Below are 20,384 nucleotides of genomic sequence, written 5' to 3'. Positions count from 1 at the left end.
TAGAAACCCATTAAAACACTATACTGTTGTAACAGGAATTTAAAATGCAATCTCTGGAGCTCAGGATGCAGCTCACTGATGGAGTGCTCATCTGGAATGCACAAGGCCCCAGGTGTGACTCTCAACACTACTAAATAAATCACTTAAGAAACAGAGTCTCTGAAAATTAAAATAAAATCAAAGAAATATTGCTTGAAATCTCAGTAATCCGACCATGAGTCCACAATGAGACGTACTGTTCCTCCCAAAGTCAGTACATTCTAGAAGCTTCAGTTACACTGCTGGCTAACACTTGCAGTACTGTGTGTGTCTGGGTGTGTCTGGTAGAGTACTCCACTTCCATCACTCCTGCACTGAACTCTGCAGTTCTAAACGTGGCTTGACAAAGGAAACACAAACCAGAAGTACAGCAGGAATTCATGATGTAGTCTGCTTTAAAACAACAGCAAATATTATGTTCACAGAAAGGTCTAGAAACAGAGAGCAGTCTCCATGAGCACCCCTGGTGCTCTGAGATCAAACTCAAAGTCCTATCTCTTGTAAAGAGAAAGCAGCCCTCTTCCATGAAGTTCTGCTTTCCAGTCAAGCAGGAATGTACTAGATAAGCACTATTATCTAATCAAGGCCTATTTTCCTTTCCTTTCCACTCTTACTTTTTGTGCTGGTAAGTTTTTATTGTCAACTTTACATAACCTAGAGTCACCTGGCAAGAGGGAACTTCAATTAAGAAACTGTCCAGATCAGACGGCCTCTAGCCATTGCCTGGAGAGACTGTCTTGGCTGATGAGTGATGTAGGAGGGCCTAGTCAACCATCTATAGCATGTGGAGTCTTTCCTAGGCAGGTGGGCCTGGGCTGTCTAAGAGGCAGCCAGAGAGTGAGCTGGTAAGCAGCATTTCTCCATGGCTTCTGCTTTGGTTCCCACTTGAGTTCTAACTTCCCTCGATGATGAACCGTGACCTGGAAGTGTAAGCTGAAATAAACTCTTTCCTCCCCTAAGTTGCTTCTGGTCATGGTCTTTATCAAAGTACCAGAAAGCAAACTAGAACACTTTCAAATTGCACACTAGGACAATTCTATATTTTAAACATATGAGACAAGGCTGGTAAAAGAACACATAACAAAATTTTATTTTGGCTCTTTTGGGCCAATGCTTACCCTTATATTCAGATTACAGAAAATATTTTTTAAATATGCAAAAAATCAAATATTTCTCTAAATGAAACAGCTAAAAATTTGGCTTGTTACCAAACATTAAGTGATATATTTGGCTTTGTAAAAAACAGCAAATACTTCCAGTTAAGTTGTTACACTAACTGTTTTTTCTCCTAGTTGCCTAATGTTCAGGACAGTCTGCTTCTATGGTACATGGCACACACACAGGCTTGATCATTAGTCCCATAGAAACACTTAAGTGAAGAAGAAAGATGATATTTGTGGTTACATAAAAATCACCCAAATTTAACTAATGAGTCCGCTTATTAAAGAAGTCATTCGTGACCAAAAGCACTTATACCATTAGTTAAGTGCCATTCTCATTTTGACCATATCCAAAAAAAATGAGATATAACTCAAAACTAGAATGTGGTCAGATGCCTTGCCAGTCTGAAGTGAATGCCTAGAAAGTATGACAGGAAATAAAGAATTCTGCTTTCCTTCAAGAAAACTTTCCAGAAGGAGGCGGGGGGCCAAGAAATCCACCAGCCTGCTTGGTGGCAGCTCGAGAAGGGGCAAGGCCAAGAATCTTCTGAATGTTCTGTAAAGAAAGCATAATAAGAATTGATTTTAATATAAGCTATAAAAAGTGCTTTACATCCACCTCAGCAAAGAGAATGCACATAAACTAAAAGTACTGTTACCTGCCATGGGGTGACTACGCCATTTTTTAAAAAATAATGAAGATCACAACAGTAAGAGCTGTACATACTTGACAGGACTGGGTCTGCTAATCCAAAGAAGGTGACTTTTTTTTTTTTGTTTGTTTTTGAGACAAGGTTTCTTTGTGTAGCCCTGGCTGTCCTGGAACTTGCTTTGTAGACCAGGCTGGCCTCCAACTCATAGAGATCCTCCTGCCTCTGCCTCCCAAGTGATGGGATTAAAAGTGTTAGCCACCACTGCCTGGTGGACCTTTAGATTTTTTAAAACCTTTCCATCTTTTTCTTTCTCTTAATTGTATCTTGCTATGGAATACTCCTTTATACAATGTAAATATATGTTGGTGTGACTGGTCTAATAAAGAAGCTGACTGGCCAATAGCTGAGCAGAATAAGGCAGGAGAGTGAGACTAGGAGAATGCTGAGAGGAAGGGCAGAGTCTGGAGTTGCCAGCCAGACACAGAGGGAGCAGGAGATGAACATGCCATGTTAATAAAGGTACTGCCATGTGGCAGAGCATAAATAAGGAATATGGGTTAACTTAAAATGTAAGAACTAGTCATTAACAGGCCTGAGCTATCGGCCAAACATTTGTAATTAATCTAAGCCTCAGTGTGTTCATTCGGAGCTGCTGGTGGGACAGAAACTTCTGCCAACAGTATCTAATGCAACAAATAGTTTTTTAAAAAACTATTCTGTTTTTTAAAAAGTACTGAAGTAGTTCCTATAAAAAACAATCCTTTTATGTTCTGATTTCGTTGTCTACAATAAAATTTAATTTAATTACATAATAACAATAACAAGTAAAACCAGTATAAACAGGTTTTGGAAAACAATGGACTTTTGGAGCAGACATGCGTGGGTGTGCTAAAGAGTACTCATGAACAGACAGCTGACTAGAAAATCAATTGGCATATGCTTTAACAAGACTGGAGAGGGCTTATAAGTGAGCAAAGGTTAAATAAAGGCCAACTGTGACCCAGCATTTTTGAAGAAAAGCCTTAGGGATTACTTCATTACTCTTCTCAATTCCTTCATTTGGTATTTGAAAAAAACTAAACTTTGGAAAGGAATAATGGATTTTCCAAAATAACAAAGCTAAGTTAGAAGTAGAGGTAGAGTGAGTGTAGTGTTACAGAATGTTATAGAATTACATCTGTAATTCCAGTGCTCAGGAGGTGAAGGCAGGAGGATCAAGAGTTCAAGGCCAGCCTGAGACCACATGAGTCATAACCTAGTTATAATTCAAAAAAGTTCTACTTAAACCGACATGACTGATTCTAGTCTAGTGGGTTTTCTTCCCCCACTCACCATGTTAAAATTCTGCTTCTGGGAGATGGGGGTAATGGAGGGCAAGAGTTGGGGGAAAGAGAGCTTAGGGGAGCGGGAGGTCCCAGCTGGATCAGGAACAGAGTGGGAGAACAAGGAAAGAGATACCATGATAAATGAAGACCCCATGGGAATAGGAAGAAGCAGAATGCTAGAGAGGTCCCCAGAAATCCACAAAGATACCTCCACTATAGACTACTGGCAATGGTCGAGAGAGTGCCTGAGCTGACCTGCTCTGGTGATCGGATGGCCGAACACCCTAACTGTCATGATAGAACTCTCATCCAGTGACTGATGGAAGCAGATGCAGAGATCCACGGCCAAGTCCCAGGTGGAGCTCCAGGAGTCCAATCGTCGAGAAAGAGGAAGGATTATATGAGCAAGAGATATTGAGACTCTTGGAAAAAGCACAGGGACAAATAGCCAAACTAGCGGAAACACATGAACTGTGAACCAATGGCTGAGGAGCCACCATGGAACTGGACCAGGCCCTCTGGATAAGTGGGACAGTTGATTAGCTTGAACTGTTTAGGAGGCCCCCAGGCAGTGGGACCAGGACCTGTCCTTGGTGCATGAGCTGGCTTTTTGGAACCTAGGGCCTATGCTGAGACATTTTGCTCAGCCTTGGTGCAGGGAAGAAGGGAATGGACCTGCCTCAATTGAATCTACCAGACTGGGCTGACTCCCCAGGGGAGACCTTGCCCTGGAGGAGGTGGAAATGGGGGGTGGATTGGGGGGGAAGGCTGGGGGTGGAAGGAGGGAGGATAGGGGAATCTGTGGCTGATATGTAAAAATTAAATTAATTATAAAATAAAAATATTTTTAAAATTCTGCTCCTAAGAACAAGTGATATTCAGTGTACATACAACTACCTATCCTTCAATATTCCTTTATTATCTGTTGCGATTCAGACATTGGGAGGAATGCCCAGATTTAGGCTCCTTTGGAAGTATACACTCCTAACCCTTGTCAGAATATAACGAAGTAACAAATACAACTTAAAGGACCCCTTTAAATTGTATTTATCATAAAGCATTTAAATATATGTAGCATACAATGTAACTCATAAATTAAAGGAGAAATTTTAAAATGAGTTAGGAAGACCAATCATTAGTAGGCCAGGCTAGAGAAAGAAATATCTGTGTTTGTATTACTTTCATAATTAACTTCACACATATCTGTAAACAAATTAAAAAACAAAAAACTAAAACACTGCACAAAACAGTGAGAAAACCAAACGATATACTACCGATTTCCAGGGTTTTTTTGTTTTTGTTTTTCAAGACAGGGTTTCTCTGTGTAGCCTTGGCCGTCCTGGGACTTGCTCTATAGACCTGGCTGGCCTTGAACTCACAGAGATCTGCCTGCTTCTGCCTCCTGAGTGCTGGGATTAAAGGCTGCACCACCATGCCTGACCAATGTCCAGTTTTTAAAATTTGGGCATTAAAAGCCAGGTGTAATGGCATATACCTATAATACCAGCACTTGGGAAGTAGAGGCAGGAGGATTAGGAGTTTAAGACCAGCTTGGGATATATAAGATTGTATTTATGTACAATGTATTTAACACTAGGCTAAGGACTCTGAGAAATAAGAACAACTTGAAATAAGACATTAGAGAACACGTAACGATACCACATTTGTCCAGCCAACAAACATAGCAATACAATTCTAGACAAAACATACAAGGGATCTTTGCTCGGTTACTCTGCAGACAGGGGTCAATTAAATGAGTCCTTGTCATTTTCCAGAATAAAAACCAGTTTATAAACTCGGATGGCTTCTAAATGACAGGTTAATTGAAACGAAGTAGAAAATGGAAAGGCAAGTAAAAACCTTTTGGAGAAACAAGATACTGAGTGGGCAGATGAGAATTTCATGCTACTGCTGAGAACTTCACTTTTAGACTCCATGAAACAGTACCAGTCAGTCACCCCACGATTTGTGCTGCTCTCAACCTTGGCCACTGAAGCTTCCTTTTGCAGTGAGCAGCAGTTAATACAGAGACCCACAACTGGGCAAAGGGTTGAGAATAAGTGACCCTTAGTGGTCAGCTCTAAATGGGATGGCCATATCAACCCCCTCCCTAAGCTTCAAGAATATCTTGGAAGATGGGGAGGGGTGTTGTAAATGGCTGTTTTCTGAATGTGACAGAGCCAGTACAGTCATGAACTCCTAGGGGTTTTCACTTACACAAGATTGGTCAAAATTCTAGCATGGATGCTCGGAGAGGGGCTTTCAAGGCCCCACCCCTAGCCGAGGAGCTGTTGGCAATTGATGGCTGCCTGGGGAAGGAGAGTCACTTTCCTCTGGAAGGGTGGTGAATAGTAGGCTGTGACTGCTGGTAGGCTGCCCATGTTCCAGGGCATAGATTCACACTCTTTTTTTTTTTTTTTTTTGTTTTTTTTTTTTTCGAGACAGGGTTTCTCTGTGTAGCTTTGCGCCTTTCCTGGAACTCGCTTTGGAGACCAGGCTGGCCTTGAACTCACAGAGATCCGCCTGCCTCTGCCTCCCAAGTGCTGGGATTAAAGGCGTGCGCCACCACCGCCCCCGGCGGCCTCACACTCATTTGCATATAGGTTGTACTAATTGGACTTAGTAGGTTAGGTTATTTAGGAAGGGAGGGAGGGAGGGAGGGAGGCAGGAAGGGAGGGAGGGAAGCAGGAAGGAAGGAAGGGAGGGAGACACCAAATTGGGAGTGAAGATGTCAGGGGTGAGTTTGGAGAAGTGTAGTGAGACACTTGTAACATAAATGAAAGTCTCAAGAAATACAACAGTAAGATGGGCATGGTGATGAACGCACTTGGGAGGCAGAAGCAGGCAGATCTCTGAGTTTGAGATCAGCCTGGTCTACACAGCAGATTCTAGGCCAACCAAAGCTGCATTGGAAGATTGTCTCAAATTAAAAAATAAAATAAAAAAATACATATTACAAAGTTTTGCAGGCCAGGTGGTGGTGATTAAAGCACTCGGGAGGCAGAGGCAGGCGGATCTCTGTGAGTTCGAGGCCAGCCTGGTCTACACAGCAAGCTCTAGGACAGCCACAGCTACACAGAGAAACCCTGTCTTGAAAAACCAAAGAAAGTTTTGAGCCTGGCATGGTAGCACACACCTTTAATTCCAGCACTTGGTCACCAGAGGCAGGAGGATCTCCTGTGAGTTTTGAGGCCAGCCTGGCAAGCTTCAAGACAGCTAGGACTGCATAGAGAGACCCTATCTTAAAACAAAAACAAAAATAAACAACAAAAAACTCGCAACAATGAGAATGAGCCAGGCATGCTAACTCACACTTGTAATCCTACTATTCAGGAGGTGGAGGTAAGAGGTCCCAGGAGTTCCAAAGCATCCTCAGCTACATAGCAAGTTCGCCATCTTGGGCTACTTGCCTTAAGACTCTGCCTCAAATTAGTAACAAAAAGAGGATGGATTAAAGATAGTCTCAGACATATGAAGACTGCTAATTTGTTGCCAACAAACTTGTACTATAAGAAATACAAGAAGGGGGCTGGAGAGATGGCTCAGCAAGTTAAGAGCATTGGCTGCTCCTCAGAAGTCCTGAGTTCAATTCCCAGCAACCATAAGGTGACTCACAACCATCTGTAATGATATCTGCTGCCTTCTTCTGGCCTGTAGGCATACATGCAAGAAGAACACTGTATACATAATAAATAAAAAAAATCTTAAAAAAAAAGAAAGAAAGAAACACAAGAAGGAAACAGAATAAAACAAAAACCTCTCAATCTCTGAAGAAGCTGGGTATAGAAGAATCATAACATAATAAAGGTGATGAACAGCAAATCCACAGCCACCATCATACTAAATGGGGTAAAACTGAAAACATGTCCTTCAAAATCAGGAACAATAGAAAGTGGTCTACTCTTATTACTCTTATTCAAAAGTGGTGCTTGAAATCTTAGCCAGTAGAGACAGGAAGAGAAGGAAGAGGGATGTGTACAATTATCCCTGTTTGCAGATGATGTGAGCCCATGCTGAGAACACCCTAAATGCTCCACCGGAGAGTCCTTAGAGAGATAAACAAGAGGCCAGTGGTGCAATGGCTAGCTCTCTGTACTTACAAATTCAGCAGGGTACAAAACCAGCATACATAACACAGTAGCTTTTCTATGCACTTTTCTATACGAGCACTGAGAAAGAAATCAGGACTAGAACTGATTCAGAATAGCCTCAAATACAAACAAACAAAAATGGAATGAAGTTGAAGAGGAGGAGGAGAACCACAGTCCACAAAACAGCCTCAAAACCAAACAAATGACCAGAATCTGAAGAGTCGGCAGCAGCACCTCACCACCGCATCCTAGGAAACCATTAATAAATTCAGCGTGTACTATGAGGCACAAATTAAGATGACTTTCCTCAGTGCTGTGTTCTTTCCCACTACCTCTCACTAACAGTGGACTCATGGTCCCTACTTCCCTACACACCACCATGCCTCCAAGCTTCCACTCATACGGCCTCCTATGTCGAGAACAGTGGTGAGACTATTCACCCTTCAGGACAGAATTCAGTCCTTCTGTGTAAAATCCCAGTTTGTAGAACAAACCTCTGTGTCCACTGTGTTTCTGTAGCAGGTTTCTAACTCCTGCGTGTTGCACCCATGAAGGTGGGGACAGAAATTAACTACTGCATTGTACACATGGAGGTGAGGACAGGCAGTAACTACTGCATTGTGTACACACATGGAGGTGAGGACAGGCAGTAACTACTGCACTGAGTACACATGGAGGTGAGGACAGGCAGTAACTACTGCATTGTGTACACACATGGAGGTGAGGACAGGCAGTAACTACTGCATTGTGTACACATGGAGGTGAGGACAGGCAGTAACTACTGCATTGTACACATGGAGGTGAGGACAGGCAGTAACTACTGCATTGTACACATGGAGGTGAGGACAGGCAGTAACTACTAATATTAGGCTTAGTTTTCCACCTAGAATTCAAGTCTACAGTCCATATGCTTTTAACTTACTCATTTTCAGTTTCAAAGAATTCCTACCATAGTATGAGGCCTAGAATCCATTGTAGGCACTGACAGAAAACCCAACTCTTTAGTACCTAGGCTTTATTTCAACTGTAAATAATCTAAGATTACTAAATTATTGGTCTTTCTGTGTCAGAACACAGGCTAAGAATGGAGTCATGTGAGGGGAATTCTGAGTGCTTGTGAGAAAACTCCAAGAAATCAAGACAAGAGTCTTGTGACCTCAGTTTCCTCAAAAATACGAAATTGTTTTTGGAATGTGTCTTCATGCTCTTCCCAGGTGTAGCAGACAGGATGAGCTTACTTCAGATTATTCATAACAGCTGGCTATTGTTATTTGTTTATATGCCTCTATGAAAAACATGTTTTTGCCGTGTGAGGCTTGTCCTTGTGATTGTATACTTTATGTGATCCCTCCTTAACCCTCAGAGTATAAATTGTCTGATGCTCTGAATAAAGGTGGCTATTGCATGAGACTTTGGTCTGCCTCATTTTTAGGCTCCATTCTCCCAAGTCCCACTGCCACAAGAGCAGTAAACACTCTGGAACTAACAAAAGGCACTAATACATGGTAGAGAATGATACTGGGAAGACTGAAGTCAGTGTACTTTAGATAGATAAAATGAAGAAGAAAACCCAGACCTCAAGAATGGGGTGTGGAAGTCATGCTTGGTTTTAACACTCCCCTCATCCCTAAAGTCAGTAATCTAGATTTGCAGGCATTTAATACAGTTGTAAACAATGCACTAGAATTCTAAAATGAGCAACTGAAAGAACTCAGTAGCCCAGATAAGCATTCCCAGCACTGTAGAAGTAAAGCTACTTTGAGCAATGACCGAAAGGAAAGCTATACATATCAAATAAAGGGTGTGGATACTCACTTGTCGAATGGACATAGTACAGAGAATATACAGGAAGATGAAGGAGCAGTCTGTCGTGTCATCTCCCAGCAGGTTTCGATGAGACAATCCTTGGATGTAAGAAAGAGGAGTGAAGGGGAGCTTGGCCACCACTCTACCATCAAATCTAAAATGGAAAAACAAAAGCACAGAACTGTTATTTTTAGAAAAACAACTGGGCACAAGTAGAACACTTTGACCAAGGCTGAAAGTGCGGGGATGTGGGAAAGGACCCAGGCTCATCAGTGCTCTCTAAACAAGTGGTTCTCCATGCTTCCGGTATGAAGAACCTGTACACACTCAAATTATAGAGGACACAAAAGACTTTTACTGTGTATAGTACAGCTATTTAAATATGTTGTATTAGAAAGTGAACTAAGCCAGGTTATAGTCTTATTAATAAAAAAAACTCAGGGCCTGGTATTGGGGTGAATGCTGGAAGATCAGAGAAGCAGAACAAGCCACAGCTACCTCACCTTGCCAGTTCCTCAGCTGATCCTGTTTCCTCAGACTGGAAACCTCTGTGTCCTCATCTGGAATGAATCTCAGCTGAACTGCTGCTCGAAAGCCTGAAGCTTAACCAGCCAAATGCTTCTAGTTCCTGGTCTTCACGCCTTATATACCTTTCTGCTATCTGCCATCACTCCCTGGGATTAAAGACTCACTTCTTGGGATTAAAGGCATGAGTCACCATGCCTGGCTGTTTCCAATATGGCCTTGAACTCACAGAGATCCATGCCTCCAGAAGGCTAGGATTAAAGGTGTGAGTGCCACAATTTTCTAGCCTCTGTATCTAATAGCTGTTCCGTTCTCTGACCCCAGATAAGTTTATTAGGGTGCACAATATTTTGGGGAACACAATACCACCACAACAGGTGTGATGGTGTACACCTTTAATCCCAGCACTCAGGAGGCAGAGGCAGGTGGATCTCTGTGAATTCAAGGCCAGCCTGGTCTACAAAATGAGTTTCAGGACAGCCAGAGTTGTTACACAGAAAAACCATGTCTCAAAAAAACAACCCCCCCAAAAGAAAAAAAAAGAAAAAAGAAGGAGTAGGGGGCTGGAGAAATGGCTCAGCAGTTGCCATCACTTGCTGCTCTTCCAGGGGGCCAGGGTTCAATTCCCATCACCCACTTCATGGCTCACAACAGTCTGTAACTCTAGTTCCAAGAGATGTCACCTTACCTCTGCAGACATCAAGTCTGCACAGGGTACATACATGCAGGCAAAATACCCATATACATTTAAAAAAATGTATCCTCTTAAGTAGCAAGAAATCTGATAAATACTAACATGCATATTTTAACAAAAAGTAACTTTTAGGGGTCAGCAAGATGGCTCATTATGTAAAGATGTCTGCTGCCAATCCTGATGACCTGAGTTCCATCCTGGAACCTATATGGTGAAAGGAGAGAGAACCACCTCCTGCAAGTTGTCCTGACTTCCATATAGGCACCTCAACACACATGAGTGCACCCCCCCCCCCAACGTTCACACAGACAAAAGAAAAAATTTTTTTTAAAGCTTTAAAAAAGACAATTTTTTAAAAAAAGCTTTAGAAAGTATTTTGGGTAAAAATATATTCTAAAATAAAGAACTAGTAAGAAGAGAAGCAATTTTTAATGAGAGTGAAAGTGAGTAACATCTTGGGATTGTTATGAAGTCTCCGACAGCAACAATTTCTTTTTTCTTTTTTTCTTCCTTTCTTCCTTTCTTTCTTTCTTTCTTTCTTTCTTTCTTTCTTTCTTTCTTTCTTTCTTTCTTTCTTTCTCTTTCTTTCTCTCTCTCTCTCTTTCTCTCTCTCTCTCTCTCTCTCTCTCTCTCTCTCTCTCTCTCTCTTTCTTTCTTTCTTTCTTTCTGTGTGTGTTTTCTGAGACAGGGTTTCTCTGTGCAGCCCTGGCTGTCCTGGAACTTGAATGTAGACCAGGCTGGCCTCAAACTCAGAGAGATCCACCTGCTTCTGCCTCCCGAGTGTGTGCACCACACCGCCTGGCCTTCCTGTAAAATTCTGATAGCACTGAAACGTAAGAAGCAAGGGCACACTTTGGAAGGAGAAACAGAAGGACAGACAAAAGGGAAGCTTGAGGAGAAAAAGAGAGAGGAAGGTAAGGAGACAAGGAAGTCGGAGCAGTTCTACTGATGTGGTGTGGCGTAGTTCAGGTGAGCTCTGGATGTTTGTCTAGCTCTGTCAAAGCAGGGCCACAATTGCCCCGGTCTGCTACATGCCTGCTTGAACAACAGCACCTCATCACTGAACAAGATTATAGTTGGTGGGACTATTTTAAGAGTCAAAACATTTTCATATGAATACCTTCAGTTTGAAGAAGCATATTAGTAAGCTATTGAAAAAGGGCATCCTGAATTACTTTTAAAGACTATATAATGCCTAAGCTTTTATCTAATAAACAAATGTTCTCCCTATTAAGTAGGTTTAAAAAGTTATTATGAGCCGGGCATGGTGGCCCACTCCTTTAGTCCCAGCAGTTGAGAGGCAGAGACAGGAGGATCTCTTGAGTTCAAGGCCACCTTGACCTACAAAGTGAGTTCCAGGATACCAGAGTTACACACAGAAACTCTGTCTCAGAAAACAGCAAAACAGGTATGTCAGTGATTCTCAACCTTCCTAATGCTGAGACCCTTTAATACAGTTCTTCCTGTTGTGGTGATGCTCCAGCCATAAAATGATTTTCATTACTACTTTCTAACTGTAACTTTGCTATAATTATGAATCATAATGTAAATATTTGTGTTTTCTGATGTTCTTAGGTGACCCCTGTGAAAGGATCATTGGAATACAGGAGTTGCGACCCACAGTTGAGAAGTAGTGTATTCTGTGATTGTATTCTTTTAAAATGAAATTTTTTTTTACATAATTATTTTGAAGTTATTTAAAAAAACAGAATGGCAACATGGCTCAGAGGGTAAAGGCACTTGCCATCATGTCTGAAAACCTGAGTTCAAGTCCCTGGACCTATCTAATGGAAGGAGGGAACAGACTGTGGTCCTCTGACCTTCACATATGCACTGTAGCAGGCATGAAGTAGTTATGGATACAGAAGCAGGAAGCCTACTGCATATTCTCAAATGATTATGGAAGATATATGATGGGGAGGACATGCTCAAAGCACATTATATACTCATAAAAATCTCTTTAGGAAGCAGGGTGGTGGTGGCGCAAGCCTTTAATCCTAGTACTCAGGAAGCAGAGGCAGGTGGATCTTTGTGAGGTCAAGGCCAGCCTGGTCTACAGAGTGAGATTCAGGACAGCCAAGGCTACACAGAGAACCCTGTCTCAAAAAACAAAAAAAACAACAAAAACAGTGGACAGTATAGGGAAAATATGCTCGATGTATAATATATAATTGTGACATAGTACTATGTACAATAAATATATACAATGAAAAGGGTTTTTTAAATATGTAAATAATGTTTATGAGGAAAAACAATAATGTATATGAGAAAAAAAATTGAGGTGAAATAACAACTATAAATCTGGATAATATATTATTTAATTTTGAAATTTTGTTTTCTTTCTTCCATTCTTTTTCTTTTCTTTTTTTTCTAGACAGGGTTTCTCTGTGTAACAACCCCAGCTGTCCTGGAACTGGCTCTATAGACCAGGTTGGCCTGGAACTCACAGAGATCCTCCTGCCTCTTCCTCCTGAGGAATTAAAGGTGTATGCCACTACTGCCCGGCTCTTCCATTATTTTTGAGACAAGATTTGGCTATGAAGTCTAGGCAGGCCTCAAACACAGAATATTATGGCTTCAACTTTCCAAGTACAAGGCTATAACTTTGAAATTCTGACAAAGTATTACTAAAAAGCCTTATGTTCACTTGCATACAAACATAGAATAACATTTATTAGGCAGAAGAATTACATAAAAGGTTACTCACATGGAATTAAACATTCCCATTAAGGCAGTAAAACAAAAGCCAATTGCAAACATGGATTTCATTCGTACCTACAAGGAAAGCAAAAAATGGTTATACTAAAAATAAAGAAATAAAGAAGGCACACTACAAAAATTGAAGTTTCATGTAATTTTTCTTAAAAAGTTTTCCACAGAGCTCGGTGTGGTGGCATACACTGGGAGGCGGTCAGCCAGGGCTACACGAGAGACCCTGTCTCAAAACCAAGCAGTTCTCCTTGGAAAAGGGTCTCTGCCGTCTAACCCCCTTCCATCTCCAGTCCCTCCTCTCCTTGTAATGAACTGGGAGAGCTCTGAGGCCCCATTCAGCCAGCCAGCCAGTCAGCACTAACAAGTGTTGACCGAGATGCATGCCATTATTATTATGGTGTAGTTGGTTATGTTGCCAAGGCTGGTTTTGAATTCTTGGTCTCACTGACTCTGCGTAAGCCTGCTGAGCAGCTGGGATCGCAGGCATGCACAACCACAATACCTGTCTCTGAGAAGCACTTTTTAAAATGGCAAACTTGAATCTTGTTAGGCTCTTTTCAAGGGCCGGGCTGGGCTGGGCTGAAATGAAGAGCACAGTGCCTCAAGGAAAAGCATCAACCAGACAAGGAACTTCTGACTCCAGCCAAGTCTTTGAGGGCGTGCTAAGCTATACCAGCTTAGGGCTGCCAACCTCTGGACTTCAGGAGCAAGAGAGAAAGCAACATGGTAGGCCACTGTGAGTTTGGTATCCTGTTAGTTGCAACTAAATTCTTACTAAATTCGAAAAAGCCGGGCGGTGGTGGCGCGCGCCTTTAATCCCAGCACTCGGGAGGCAGAGGCCGGCGGATCTCTGTGAGTTCGAGGCCAGCCTGGGCTACCAAGTGAGTTCCAGGAAAAGGCGCAAAGCTACACAGAGAAACCCTGTCTCGAAAAAACAAAACAAAACAAAACAAAAAAAAAAAAATTCTTACTAAATTCGAATCCCATAAATGCATAAATAGAACAAGTATAAAGATGTACAGTTTTCAGACATTATCTCTGGTTCACTGGTATAGTGCAAATTTTTACCTTTTATAATTTCCAAATGGTGAACATGTTAAAAATTTGTGCTAGAGGTAAGAAAACTCACCTTTTTTTTTTTTTTTTTTGGTTTTTCGAGACAGGGTTTCTCTGTATAGCTTTGCGCCTTTCCTGGAACTCACTTGGTAGTCCAGGCTGGCCTCGAACTCACAGAGATCCACCTGCCTCTGCCTCCCGAGTGCTGGGATTAAAGGCGTGCGCCACCACCACCCGGCCGAAAACTCACCTTTTAAAATACCTTCCTGTAGCCAGGTATGTGGCAGCACATGTCTTTAATCCCAGCACTAAAGAGGGAGAGGCAGGCTGATTTCTCTGTGTTTGAGGCCAACCTAGTCTACAAAGGCCAGCCAGGGATACACAGTAGGACCATGTTTCAGGAAACAAACAAACAAAACAAAAACAAACAAACAAACAAACAAAACCTGTAAATTATAGTCATCATGGAAAAGGGTTTTTAGAAAATGGAGAAGCATAGCCAGGATCTCTCAGTAAGTGAAGAAACTCTTGGTTGAGATGTCCCATGATAAACACACAGAACTTAAAGGTGGTCCTGAGTCAAACAATGAGTAAGAGCTAAAGAAATCCACTTTTCCTTACAGTAGCATGATGTATAACACAGACTCTTAACTACAACACTGTGCCAACCCTATACTGGAATTACACAAACACCATAAACCCAAGATTCAGCATGAACACAAGGCGGAAAAATAATTGGTTGTGTTTAAAAATAAAAAGGGGGGTTGGATAGATGATGCAGTGGTTAAGGTTACTGGCTGCTCATTCCAGAGGACCTGGGTTCAATTCCCAGCACCCACATGGCAGCTTATAAACATCTGTAACTCATTTCTTGAGAGATCCAACACCCTTTTCTGGCTTCTGCAAGGATCAGGCATGAACATGGTGCAGACATACATGCAGGCAAAATATCTATACACATAAAAATAAATAACAATAGTTTATTTTTATTTTTTATTTTTTTTTGGGGGGGGGTTCTCCGTGTAGTTTTGTTGCCTTTCCTGGAACTTGCTCTGTAGACCAGGCTGGCCTCGAACTCACAGAGATCCCTCCTGGCTCTGCCTCCCGAGTGCTGGGATTAAAGGCAGGCACCACCACTGCCCAGCAATAGATCTTTTTTAAAGAGTAAAACTTTTAAAAACCCTCTTTAGAAAGCAAGACATGGAGTATCACAGTAACTACTGTATCACAGTGATGGAAACAATTGCACATGTATTATTTGCATCAGTATTTCATCTCTATTAATGTTGGTGCTCATCAGTGCATATAAAAACTTGGACATGTCAGTGTCGGAAAAAAAAAAAGGCAAGACATTTCTGAAGGAAACAAATTATAACCTCCAAAGCAGCCTTTATAACCAAACTATTAAAATGAAGGGTTTTTTGGGGGGGCGGGCGGGGATGGTGGTGGAGGAGGGGAATTGTTGCTTATTTGTTTGAGACAAGGTATCCCTCTGTAACCCTAGATAGCCTGGAACTCAGAGAGATTCCACTTGCTTTTGCTTCTGAGTGCTGAGATTAAAGCCATGCACCACAATGCCAGCTTCAAAATGAAGTTTAAATGTGGCAGCACACTTTTTCTATTTAGTCCAATAATACCTATGATTATTGCTTATATCCCTGGTAAGTGATAAACTTTAAGAACTTAATTGCAGCCAGTGGTGGTGCACACACCGTTGATCCCAGCGTTCAGGAGGCAGAGGCAGGTGGATCTCTGTGAGTTCAAGGCCAGGCTGGTCTACAGAGTGAATTCCAGGACAGCCAGGGATACACAAAGAAACCATGTCTCAAAGAAAAACAAAACAACAAAAAAACAAAAACAGCAAAAGAACTTAAATGCAATGTATATGATGCAAATAGGAGTTTTGTTTAAAAAAACCCAGCTCCCCCAGGTCACCGTGAAATCATACTCTGGACTCTCACCATTGACAAATCTCTGTTGTTGTTCTTTAGCTTCTCTTCCTGTCTCTCTGAAAAGAATTCATAAACTGGTTAGTACAACGAACACAGCATAATTCTCAAATAAATTATCACGGTCTGGAGATTACAAAAGCATTCTGTTTCAATATCATTCAATAAATGAACTGAATACATGGGTTGTTACTTATTTTGTACTAACAGAATGTTTAAATGTAGAAGAGTGCCAAAATACGTCCATTTAAATAAAAGTGCTATCTATATGTGGCGTCACAGATTGGTGCTAACCAAGCGCTGTCTAACTGGACTCCAGGCCCACTAGAGAAGAGGGAAATCATGCTTAGAAACCTAGGCAACTTCCTGGAACTAGTGAGGCCATGGAAAAGACTACTGGGGCTAGAGAGACGGCTCAGCAGTTAAGAGCACTGGCTCTCTCCCGGAGGACCCACACTAAATTCCCAGCACCCACATGGAGGCTCACATAATAAAAGACTGAAAAAAAGAAAGAAAAGACTCGACTGCCGCCACTTTGCAGGACCAGAGTAATTCCTTACCACACTCTAAATCTTATCCTTAGACCTCAGGTAAGTGTAGCCACCACCCTCATCAAAGAAGCTTCTCTACAGCAAATGGAGACCATCACAGAAAAACCACAGCTGGACAGAAAGCAGAGATCCACAGACGGTGGAGAACCCAGTCGCAATGACTACATCTACATCACAACTCCTGTATCTGTGCTCAGGGGACATCACAAAAGAGGGAGCAAAACCACTGTCAGAGCCGGGACACCAGGAAGTCTGCTGTGAAACAGTCTCTCCTAGAGATGGCTGCATAAACGAGACCAGAACAATGGCGGTACCAACAGACAAGTGAACATGGAAGGGAGAAAATGTCTCAGGGTCTCACCCTAGACAAAGAACTGTAGGCAACCAATGACTGGGCAACTAATGGGAAAGGGGGAATTAGCCTTGCTCAGGGATGAGCCCCCTTATTAATTACCCAACACCAAATAGTCAGCCTTGAAACCACAGACACACAAACAACAAAAACAGACAGAGCAGATTGTATTTAGATACTTGTGCAGGCATATACACACATGTACGTAACGACGATAACCAAAGACTAAGAAGCTATCAATTTGAGCATGGGGGCAGGTATGAGAAGGGTTCGAGGGAGGGCATCTGGAGGGGCTGGAAGAAGGAAAGGGGTGACGTGATATAACTCTGTCTGATTAAAAATATATTAAAAAACAAAAAGATTACAAAAAGCAATCTAAGTTTTGTGTGGGTTACCACCTCACCTATCTTCTTCTTCTGCTGTCGCCCAGCCGACTCTGTAATAGTCTCCTTCTTCTTTTCCACTGCAAATATAAACACATGAAACTATCTCTGAAAAGGATGCTCTAGCACCGATGAATCACAAGAAAGTTACACTGACAAAGAACCACGCCCCAGTACCGTGTTCATACTAGTAAGTAGAAGCAAGCAAGAGAGAAATCTTACAACTTTTTTTCTGTTAGAAGCATAAAGTCACTGAGGTAAGAAAATCCTAGCCAGGCGGTGGTGGCACACGCCTTTAATCCCAGCACTCGGGAGGCAGAGGCAGGTGGATCTCTGTGAGTTTGAGGCCAGCTACAGGGTGAGATCCAGGAAAGGCGCAAAGCTATACAGAGAAACCCTGTCTCGAAAAACCAAAAAAAAAAAAAAAAAAAAGAAAATCCTGGAAGAGAGTCATGTTTGTGAAGGTATATACAATGAATTTGGTTTTAAATATAGTGAGCCGCTATTATCAACACTGAATAAAGAATGGTGAACTGTAATTTTAAAAGTCTAGGCTTGAAAACAAAAGTCTGAGTTTAGTCTGCAGTTCTCTGTTTTCTTGTGATGTAAGTCTATCATTAACTTTCTGCGTCTGAATCTCCTGTCCCGTTAGGTGGAGACGTTTACACAGCCAGCCACAGTGGTTACCGTGTGAATCACTACTGAGGGCTGAACTCAAGGCTTTGAGCATGCTAGGCACAGACTCCTTCACAGAACTATACTCAAGCCCCTCGAGTAAGACAATTTAGGGGTGTCGGGGAATGGAAGGAGAGCTTCGGAATGCACCTCAGCTGTTGCCATGCTCACGTATCACTTGCAAGACCTGAGTGCAATCCCTAGCAACCGATAAACTGGATGTGACAGCGCACAGCTGCAATCCTAGTACTTAGTAAGCAGAAACAGAGATCAGAAGTTCAAGGTTAACCTCAGCTAAACAGAGTTCAAAGCTAGCCTAGCCTACATAAGATCTTGTCTAAAATTTACCCCAAAAAAGGCACTCAAACAAGGGCTGAGACCCACCTCAAAAACAAAACAAAAAAGTAATGTGGTGGAGCACACCTTTAAACCCAGCACTCGGGAGGCAGAGGCAGGCAGATCTCTGTGAGTTTGAGGCCAGCCTGGTCTACAGATTGAGTTCCAGGACAGGCACCAAAACTACATAGAGAAACCCTGTCTCGAAAAATACAAAAAAAAAAGTCTTCGATTTCTATTTCAGCAAGCTGGATTTTGGTTTTTCCGTAATGTGAGACTGATCTCTCTATGTAGCCCGCGATGACTTGGAACTCACGATTCTGTCTTGATCTCCTGAGTGCCAAGATTGCAGTGTGTGCCCCAGGCAAGTAGACTGGACTAGTTTTGTATTCTTAGTGTCAGCTGGCGCTCCTAAGATCGTTACTGTGAACATGAACTCGATGAACTTAAAGTGTTGGAACTGCCAACGTGTACCATACTCACATTTTTTACTTTGCTTTTCCACTTCTGCCTTCAATCGCTTGTACTTGTCTGTCCTGTAAACCAGGACCCAGGTTATGCCTAAAACATATAAAAGGAACATGCTAATGAGAAATTATTGGAATGGTCACAACAAACAGTGACTGATGGAGGCAGAAGGATGTCAACACTTTGCTCTGTATCAGTAATTAGCCTTTTCCAAAGTCATTTCACAACGTTTTTTTTTTTAATGTATCCACAAATAAGTGAAAGGAAATCGGATTCCACACTACCCTCCCACTTCTCTCGAGGATTTTTTTTTTTTTTTTTTTTTGCAACAGACCACGCAGGCCGCAAGAAATGAGGCTCCCGATCTTTCCTCAGGGGGCGCGAGGGACCCCTGTGCCCTTCCACCCCTGAGACTAATCGGACGTCCGAGAAACAGCCGCTCTCACCCTCGGCGAGCAGCGCGGTGCACACGGAGATAAAAACGATGAGCAGCGTGTCTGCAAACATGGTGCTCATCTCGCTCGTGCGTCCCAGCGCTCCCACACCCTTCGCGGGGGAAGCGCTCACGAGCGGGCGAGAGAGAGAGACCTGGAAGACGCTTCGCGGGACCGACCCCCCCCCACCCCAAGGAACACTACAACTTTGACAGCACGGAGGCCGCACTTCCGCTTCCGGGACACTGACCCGGAACTGCAAGTGTCACTCGAGCTGGGTGACCACTTATATTGGAAGAAACCAACCCACAAATCTCGGGGGCTGCGGGCGGGTGCGCGCGTGCGCGCGCTCGGGCCCGGTCTCGCGAGAGTCGGAAGGACAGTCCCCGCTGCGGTTTGCGGCATGGAGATCGGCTCCTGGAATCCGATCGTCTACTTCCTTCGACACCAGAATCCCGTCATTTGGCTTCTGCATTTTTACCTTCAGCCCCGACTTCCGTGGCCGAAAAGTTAGGCCAGGGTTTGGGTGCTCGCCTCCAGTCGTGGAGCTGGGCGCGCGGAGACGAGGGCGTCATTGGTCGCTGGTTAAAAGGAACTTTCATTGCGCCGGAGGAAGGAAACTGTTTGCACACGCTGCGGCTAAGGTTTTGCTGGAAGTACGGCCAGAGTTCTGCAGGGGCACAGTTGTCTGGAAGGAGATGCAAACGTTGAATTCGAGGATTAGAAATGGTTTTAGAAAAAGCAAAGAACTTTCTGGGCAAAGTGAAAGGCGGGGGACGGGAGGGCGGATAGGGTTTGAAAATGCGTGGTGTGTAAAAGAGCAGCGAGTAGAATGTCTCGAGAGAGGGTCATAAACTCCAGTGGCCTCTGAGAGACTATTGTGCAAGCTAGACCAAAGAAAATAAGTCCTGTGACGGACAAGAACACTCGGTTTCTCTGAAAGGAGCATTTGTGTAGGTCAAATAAATGGTCCTAGTTTATTGGAGAATGAACACCTGGTTTCTCTGATCTGGTTTTGTTTTCCTTTGCTTTTTCTTCAAGGAAACTCAGAAATCTTGATTTGTACGTGTGTGTTTGTCTTGAGACAGAATTGCACTGTGTAGCCCTGGCTGATGCAGAACTCACAGAGATCCCCCTGCCTCAGCTTTCCATACCAGTGCGTGCCACCATGCCTA

At 42.8% G+C, this 20,384-nt stretch overlaps 1 protein-coding gene across 1 annotated transcript; it reads right to left on the bottom strand.

Annotated features, from left to right (window-relative positions):
* Positions 1 to 1,105: 1,105 nt before the first annotated feature.
* On the bottom strand, positions 1,106 to 19,425 carry Tmco1 (transmembrane and coiled-coil domains 1). Its single transcript, XM_052737495.1, has 7 exons — positions 19,222 to 19,425; positions 18,791 to 18,868; positions 17,317 to 17,376; positions 16,023 to 16,069; positions 13,001 to 13,068; positions 9,084 to 9,228; positions 1,106 to 1,755 (listed from the first exon to the last, which is right to left on the bottom strand). Exons 1-7 carry the CDS (start codon positions 19,289 to 19,291, stop codon positions 1,657 to 1,659), a joined length of 567 nt encoding a protein of 188 aa, XP_052593455.1. The 5' UTR covers positions 19,292 to 19,425; the 3' UTR covers positions 1,106 to 1,656.
* Between the last annotated feature and the right edge of the window lie 959 nt (positions 19,426 to 20,384).

The sequence above is a fragment of the Peromyscus californicus genome, unplaced genomic scaffold (assembly GCF_007827085.1).
Source record: "Peromyscus californicus insignis strain IS unplaced genomic scaffold, ASM782708v3 Scaffold_14__1_contigs__length_90479793_seg_2, whole genome shotgun sequence".
Lineage (NCBI taxonomy): Eukaryota > Metazoa > Chordata > Mammalia > Rodentia > Cricetidae > Peromyscus > Peromyscus californicus.
Note: the sequence above shows the minus strand (reverse complement) of the source record. Positions and strands in the feature narration are given on the sequence as shown.